Source organism: Paramisgurnus dabryanus, chromosome 20 (assembly GCF_030506205.2).
Source record: "Paramisgurnus dabryanus chromosome 20, PD_genome_1.1, whole genome shotgun sequence".
Taxonomy (NCBI): domain Eukaryota; kingdom Metazoa; phylum Chordata; class Actinopteri; order Cypriniformes; family Cobitidae; genus Paramisgurnus; species Paramisgurnus dabryanus.
Window position 1 is genome coordinate 10269011 of NC_133356.1, and position 8099 is coordinate 10277109.

An 8099-nucleotide genomic window follows, 5' to 3' on the forward strand; every position below is an offset into this window, starting at 1 on the left:
TTTTAAGCCAGTTGAAAACGCCCACTTGTCACAGTAAACACTGCACATGCGCAAAACCTCCGGCCCATCCCTCAGACGACACGCCCATGTGAAGAACGTGCGCGTGCGCAGTGCTAATATCTGATCTACAAACACAACCGATAGTTTAGAATGCTCCAGAACAACGCCCAATGTCTTCCATAGTATTTAGTGGTCATGTTGTTTTCAACCACGCCATTGATAACGCTGAACGTTCTGGTTGTCGCATCACTTCCTGACCTGTATAGAGTTTAGTAATTTGACTTTCGGATCTTCAGGCGACAGGAGCTGGGACCGTTCAGAAGCCCAAATCTTTATACCGTAGGGCCTGATCCAGTTAAGGTGCTGATTCCAACAATAACGCTTATATTACACATAACGTTATACCAGTTGTGTATGTCTCGGTGCTTGACCAGCCTAAACACAGATTCATAAATGGTGCTCTGGTTGAAACTGTAGTGTTTTAGGTTATACCTGAGCAAAAATGACTTTAATTGTGCTTGCGCTAAAATTGTGAAAGAATGTGATTTGTGTTACACTGCCTGTTATTAAGTGTCACTGTTGTTTTCTCCTACAGGCCATGGCAGACTTTTCGGTAAGTTTTGAACCGATTTTTTCTTATTTAAGTTTTTGCTGTATTTCCTTTTATTACTGGCATGATGAACTTTGTCTTATTTAATGCATGTACTATGTTACCAGCTTTACCAGTAATTATACACTTGGTTATATAATTTCCCAGTTGTTTTAATTGATAAAGTATTATACACATCTCATATGTGCCATTAATTAATTTAGAGAACATTTTTTTATGCAACGTTAACTTATAATTGTATACAGATTGTATGTTGAATAAAATGGTGGATTTAATTTTCAAAGGTGGATTAGTATTTAAAGGCGACATATCATGAATATCAGACTTTTTTCATGTTTAAGTGGTATGCGGTGCTTCTATCAACCTAGAAAATGTGAAAAAGATCAACCCAGTAACTTAGTTTTGGTAAACCATTCTCTGCATGAATGTGAAAAAATTCAAATTTGGCTCTCGCTGTGATGTCAGAAGGGGATAAATCCACACCTTAATCTGCACTGTTCAACCACGACCCTGCCATTTAGTCCAAAGATCGGCTCATTTGCATTTTAAAGGACACACCTAAAAAAGGCACTTTTTTGCTCACACCTACAAAGTGGCAATTTTAACATGTTATAATAAATTATTCATATGGTATTTTGAGCTAAAACTTCACATACATACTCTGGAGACACCAAATATTTATTTTAGATCTGAAAAAAGTCTTGTGAAATGTCCCCTGTAATGAATATTTAGTTTTCTTATTGCTTGGAAAATATATTTACTATTATTTGGTAAATCATTTTATATTTAGTGACAGCGGGCATGGACTCCAAAGTTTTGCACAAAAATTGAAAGTCTATGTTTTGCATCAGTGGAAGCAGGGTACTCTGGTCTTTTGTACAAACATGTAACATGGTCCATCACAAATAGAGTGTGGATCCATCGTCCCAAAGTCAGTGTTTAGTTAAACTTTTTTTTTTACATCTAATAAAGTCTCATACCTTCTATGTAGGTATCAGAAAACAATGTAACATTGTATTAATGCATTGTTTTGCACCTTTAAATTCGACGTAGCCACTTAAAGATACGCAGAAATCCGTAAAACCCAATCAGGGTCCACACCTTTATTTACATTAGTCTCCGGTTAGGTCCATCTACACTGCAGCGCATCATTTCTAACTAAAACAAGGTATGCAGTGTTTATAGAAGTCTCAAGGGTCAGAAACTCAAGAGTAGTGTGTATGCCATGTATAATGTACTGCATTTTAAAATGAAAATGCACTAAAGTAAAATAGTGTTAGACTTTTGGACACACTGTATATACACCTTTGTGTAGACAGTAACGCACATAATTATCTAGGCAGTACTCCAAAATAACTCGCAGCTGGTGTCTTGATTACTGACGCTATTTCTGCATCCTCTTTCTGCAGCTTGCTGACGCCATCGGGGATGACGTTCCCAGTGAAGCATCGAAAACCAAGCACACACATCCATCAGCTCCTGGACACGGTGCTCCACCTCCTACCAATCCTGGCTGGCCTGGTGTGGCCCCAGGTGGCCCTCAGTACCCATCCGCAGGAGGCACTGCCCCCCCAACAGCACCTGCTGGCTTTCCTCCGACTGGGCCGTCTGCCCCTGGCTCTTTTCCTCCCGGCCCAGGAGCCCCGGGCCAGTACCCCGGAGCCCCGGGTCAGTATCCCGGAGCCCCAGGCCAGTACCCCGGAGCCCCGGGCCAATTCCCTGGAGCCCCAGCTGCCCCAGGTGGATACCCTCCAGGTCCAGGTGTTCCTGGACAGTTCCCCCCCAACCCTGGTGCACCAGGACAGTTTCCTTCCATGCCAGGTCAATTCCCACCAGGTGGTGCACCCATGCCATACCCCGTTCCTGGACAGTTTCCCTCCACACCTGGAGCTCCACAGGGGCCGTACCCAAATGTGCCTTACCCACAAGGTCCTGCTGGGCCTGGCATGTATGGTCCGGGGGGCCCTGGTGCCTTTCCCCCAGATGGAGGACCAGGATATGGTGGAGGAATGTTTCCCCCAATACCCCAAGGCTCCTGGGGTCCACCTGGAGGGAACTTTCCTGCCCAGCCTCAGCCTGGCCCACCAGGAGGCTACGGACCTGGGCCAATGGGACCATACGGTGGACCCGCTGCTCCAGGTGGAATGATGGTGAGCAGAAAACTTTTTGCATGGGTTGCTTCTTAATACACTGTCAAACGTACAGGTACAAAAGCTTGGGCAGTAGCCTTTAAAAAGGTTCTTATATTTACCATTTAGGTACCAATATGTGCTGGTACTGTCCCAGCTTTTCTACCTTTATTTTTGAGAGTGTATACATGTATTCTTGATGTGGTTGATGTGGTGTGATGGGTCTACTATATTCTGCTAATATTGGTGTCATCAGACTATTGGTGAGAGAAGGGTTGCTTTCAGGTTGTAGGTTTCTCCTAAGGTCTGGGCTGCTGGTTTATATTTTTGTGGTTTTGTACCACTGGATCAGGTCTTCAATTCATGCACGTCCTATGCACATCTCAAAAGCTCATCTTTTTGTCTTTCAGCCACCAAATAGACATCCCTATTTTTGAGCACAATGAACAGATCAGCAAATCACAGATGGAGGACAGCACTGCAGCCATCAAAAAGACCTCACTTAACATCCAATCAGAGTGCAGAGTTTTGGACATATGACACATAGCTAATGCTAAACTATTTGTATATCACCTTTGCAAGCAAATGTGCATTTTATGTGGCTACTTTTAATAAGCTACTTATTTACAACAAATAATTATCATTAAAATATTGAGAATTAATTGTATTATTATATAATACTATATTATATTATTGCTAAATCAAGAGGAAAATGAATTATACACTTTGTGTTTATACTATCAAATAGGTGATTATTGTCATTAAAGTTGTTTTATGGGTTCAATATATTGTTTGTCATGTCAGTTTCTGACAAAAGCTGGTTTTTTTGTATTTATAATATACAGTAGGAAGTTAATGGTGAAGTTGTACTTTTATAGAGAAGTAATTTGGGCTTTTAGTTGAGCAGATCAGAAACAATAACATAAATATGTATTGATGTGAATGCAGCCATGCTTTGAAAATTGGTAGAATTTATGTTGCATTGCATAATAGTAAAAAAATCACAAGCTTATTAATAGTTAAATCCATACTTGTGCATGTGTTCGCATGCTTGAAAAGTTTGTATGTTTGTGTTTTATCGTCTCAAACTATTTATTAACTGAAGGGAAAAATGAGTCAGTGGGTGGGGTTTGGAATAAAGGAGTGGTGGTTTATAAGATTTGTCATACTGTTGCCATAGTACGGTTGTTTATTTACAGTCGTAAGTTAGACTTATTTCAGGCAGTTTGTCACATGATCTGTGACGTGGCATTTGCTAGAGTGTGCGAACAAAAGTGGATAAAGTCCCACTGTGATGAAAGTTTCTCCTGTGATGTCACGTGTCAGCAAAATGACAGGGTGTAAGGATTTTGTATGGCTTGTCAGTCCATGGGGTTCAATGATGTAATCAGTATGACATTTTTCCAGTTTTGTATTTTTCCAAGTGTGGAAAACCTTTTTGTCATTAATTTTAGTCTCTGCCGCAGTCTCAGTTTAATATTTGCAGGACTGTGTGTTTAAAGTCAGGAATAGTTTCGTATTTTTGCCAGAGGGGGAATTTTATGATGGAAAAAAATAAAAGTAGCTCAGAGTCAGGAAAGGTTACTACCAGTCAATAAAACCGGTTATTTGTAAAGTTCCAGTGTTAAAGGTCAAGATAAATAACGTTTATTTAGTGTCTTTAGCTAACTTAACAAAGGGTTACATTTTATAGGTTGATACAAACACTTGGGACCCAATTATAGCACTTAAACATGGAAAAAGCTTGATATGACCCCTTTAAAGGGATAGTTCAGCCAAAAATGAAATTTTGTCACCTTTATCTGTATTTATTATTCTGTTGATCACAACACATCCATTGAGTTCTGTAGTAGGAAAAACAAATACTATGGAAGTCAATGTGCACCGCCAACTGATTGCTTACCATCATGTTGTTCTAAACCATAGACTGTAAAAAAAGATGGACGACGCCTGTTCGCTCCCTTCCATTGGTGAAAAGTGAAGCCGCCAGTGTCCCGATACGGGCACAGACATCTTGGGTCTTGAGTCTGCGCAGTAGCGATTTCAGGACCAGTCATGCGCAGTAATGAGCATATCACACGATATCACAGCTGTCAATCATGACGTGACACCACCGTTTTTATATTATTCAATAACTAACTAAACACAAACTTATTTTTAAAACAAACATTTGAATTTATATCAGCGTGATAAAAACTACAGTAAATGACAAAAACCGGCTTCGGAAAAAATTAATATAATTGATAATTTATAACAGATAATTGAAGTGTAATTAGTTGGTCTCAAGTCCCATTGAATAACATGGGGAGGCGGGGTGTATGACCTATACTGGGACCAGTCACTGGGGGGTGATTGAGACGTTTTGGCTTCACTTTTCAGGGCTTGTGCAGCACGCTTGTTCTAAACCTATACAAGTTTCTTTATACACTAAAGAAGATGATGTTGAGTAAACGATGACAAAATTTTCATTTTTGGGTGAACTATGCCCAGATTACGTATGTGAAGTTTTATCTTAAAATACCCACATATAATTTATTATAGCATGTTAAAATTGCATCTTTGTTGGTGCCGTTTTTGGGTGTGTCGTTTTAAATGCAAAAAAGCTGATCCGGGTTCCCACGGGTCCTTTAAATCCTTAATAATGTGTGAATCTTGGAGAAAAAATTCAAGGCCCCTGCAAAGTTTTTAAAAATAAACATATATAGATACAGGTCATTGAAAGTGCTTGAATTTGTTTTATGCAAGAAGTTTTCTGGGGGAAAAAATCCATATTATTCCATGTGTAGTGTATGATGATATCATACAAATTTTAGACTTTTTAAGCACACGTGCTAAACTGTTTGCTTTAAATGCTTATATCTTCTGTATGCGAATGATGATTCATACCAAAATGCTTTTATGCATAGTTGTTTTTGACACATGAAAACGTCTCGGGTTACGTATGTAACTGTTGTTCCCTGAGAGGGGAACGAGACGCTGTGTCTCCCTTGCCATACTTCCTGCATCCCTGTAACTCCGTCTTTGGCAATATTTCAGATAGTGATATACTTCCTGGCTCCCACGTCACCCTGTCTTTGTCGTTAAGCTTCACCATTGGTTGAATTTGATATACACATTCAGACGCACTTACCCCTGGAAGCGTCCCTAAAGTGTCACCACAGTGACGCAGCGCGAGTTCCCTCAAAAGGGAACTGTAACAATGTATCTTAAAAGGTAACCCAATGTAACCTTGCTCTCACTTGAAATGTGTCCCCACATTTAGTCCTTTAATTTGAGGGTATTGCACCTGGAAAGTCCTTGAAAGGTCCTTGAATTTGAAGTTAACCAAGGTGTGGGAACCCTGGCTGATTAAGTGCAAACACTGATCGCCATGATGGTGATTTGTGGAAATTGAAACTAAATTGTGCTGTCAATTATTTTTTTTCTCTGTACTAAATGGAAATGTATTCTTGCATATGTTAACTTTGTACTGTTACTATTACTCCTGGCATGTAGCACAAGAAAAATTCTTTGTAATAAAAATATGTGTATTTGTGTTGTAGCAAGTGCCCTATGATCTTCAACTGCATGCGGGGATAATGCCAGGCCTCGTGATCACTATAGTGGGAGAGCCAGTACCAGGAGCAAACAGGTGAAATATTTTAATGAACACTTTCCATTAATAGGGTAAAACAAGGTACTCAACTCTTTCTTTCATTTTCTTTCAGGTTTAGTGTAGATTTCCTGCGGGACGGTGATGTGGTTTTCCATTTTAACCCTCGTTTCCATGAACACACCATTGTGCGAAACTCACTTCTTGGGGGCTGCTGGGGTCCAGAGGAGAGGGAGGGAGGCTTTCCATTTATTCAGGGCAGACAGTTTGAGGTAAGGCTTTCTCATTTACCTTCTGTCATGACAGATTAAAGGAATAGTTCACTTTTAAATGAAAATTCTGTCATCATTTACTCATCCTCATGTTGTTCTAAACCTAAGTGACCATAGACTTCTATAGTAGGAAAAAAATATTTGGAAGTATTGTGATAAATGACTAAGAAAATATTTTGATAAATGATGGTAAGCACACAGTTGATGGTACCCATTAAATTCCATCATATTTTTTTATTCCTACTATGGAAGTCTATGGTCACTTACTGCTGTGTGTTTACCATCATTTCTCAAAATATCTTCTTTTATTGTTCATCAGAAAAAAGAAATTCATGCAGGTTTAGAACAACATGAGGACGAGTAAATGATGACAGAATTTTCATTTAAAAGTGAACTATCCCTTTAAGATTGCATATTGCTAATGTGTGTGTTTGTTAAATGCAGCTGAAGATCCTGGTAGAGAATGATGGATTTAAGGTTGCCGTGGATGGCGTTCATCAGCTGGAGTACGAGCACAGAACCGGTGGATTTGAAGATGTCACTCGTCTGCACATAAATGGAGATATCACCCTATTTAGTGCTGCGCCCAGTATGATCTAACACAATCCCGAGAGAGATTAGACAATGTGGAGTGATACATTATGCTCTTTTGAAAAGTATTATCTAACAAAAGTGGAAAAGATCTTAGTTCTAGAAGTTATTATGATTGCAACACCCATGCACACACACATACATACACTACAGATGTCTTTCCCACCTGTATTTCCGGTGGATATTAACAGGTGGTATATGATGTGAACCATTTCAGCCTCACCTGTTTTTTCTTAGTTGCTTATTCATTTTTAAATCATCAACAATTTTGCATGCATACCAAAATACAATGTTATGTGTGCGTGTATATGTATATATTACATAAATAATTCACACACACACACACACACACACACACACACACACACACAGACACTAAATGCATATGAGTGTGCCTATGAGATCTCAAATTTAAGACAAAAGGCCTGTTGTTAAAAGAGATCATAAACTTTTTCAGGAAACAGCAGACCAGAGCTGTAACACTGTGCTGAATTAGATCGAATCTAAATGGCTGAAGTAACTCTTTATTTCGAATAAATATTTGAGAATGTTAATTATTTTGAATAATGGTGTCTGAATAAATAATGTAATACCCCTGTGAAAATATGCTTGTCAGTTTTGTACAATTCCAAATGTCATTTTGAATACTTATTCTTATGCGGACATTTCACAAGACTTTTTTAAGATGTCAAATAAAACTTTGGTATCCCCAGAGTAAGTATGTGAAGTTCTAGCTCAAAAAACCATATTGATAATTTATTATAACGTTAAAATTGACACTTTGTAGGTGTAAGCAAAAATGTGCTGTTTTCGATGTGTCCTTTAAAATGCAAATGAGCTGATCTCTGCACTGAATGGTAGTTCTGTGGTTGGATAGTGCAGATTAAGGGGTGGTATAATCCCCT

The 8099-nt window shown here is 39.0% G+C and overlaps 1 protein-coding gene across 2 annotated transcripts; it reads left to right on the forward strand.

The window, feature by feature from the left end:
• Nucleotides 1–177: 177 nt before the first annotated feature.
• On the forward strand, nucleotides 178–7817 carry lgals3a (lectin, galactoside binding soluble 3a). 2 transcript variants are annotated; one of them, XM_065296345.2, is made up of 6 exons: nucleotides 178–360; nucleotides 596–613; nucleotides 2020–2760; nucleotides 6282–6370; nucleotides 6447–6603; nucleotides 7048–7817. In XM_065296345.2, the coding sequence occupies exons 2-6, from the start codon at nucleotides 599–601 to the stop codon at nucleotides 7201–7203; spliced, it is 1158 nt and encodes a 385-aa protein (XP_065152417.1). In that variant the 5' UTR covers nucleotides 178–360; nucleotides 596–598; the 3' UTR covers nucleotides 7204–7817. The 2 variants fall into 2 exon arrangements, with proteins under 2 accessions (XP_065152417.1, XP_065152418.1); XM_065296346.2 differs by lacking the exons at nucleotides 6282–6370; nucleotides 6447–6603; nucleotides 7048–7817 and adding an exon at nucleotides 3150–3525 and having other exon boundaries at nucleotides 182–360.
• Nucleotides 7818–8099: the final 282 nt, after the last annotated feature.

Coding starts and splice junctions, on each gene's coding strand:
- lgals3a (XM_065296345.2), top strand. Junction 6,371..6,446: donor CCAGTACCAGGAGCAAACAG/GTGAAATATTTT, acceptor ATTTTCTTTCAG/GTTTAGTGTAGATTTCCTGC. Junction 6,604..7,047: donor TTCAGGGCAGACAGTTTGAG/GTAAGGCTTTCT, acceptor TGTTAAATGCAG/CTGAAGATCCTGGTAGAGAA.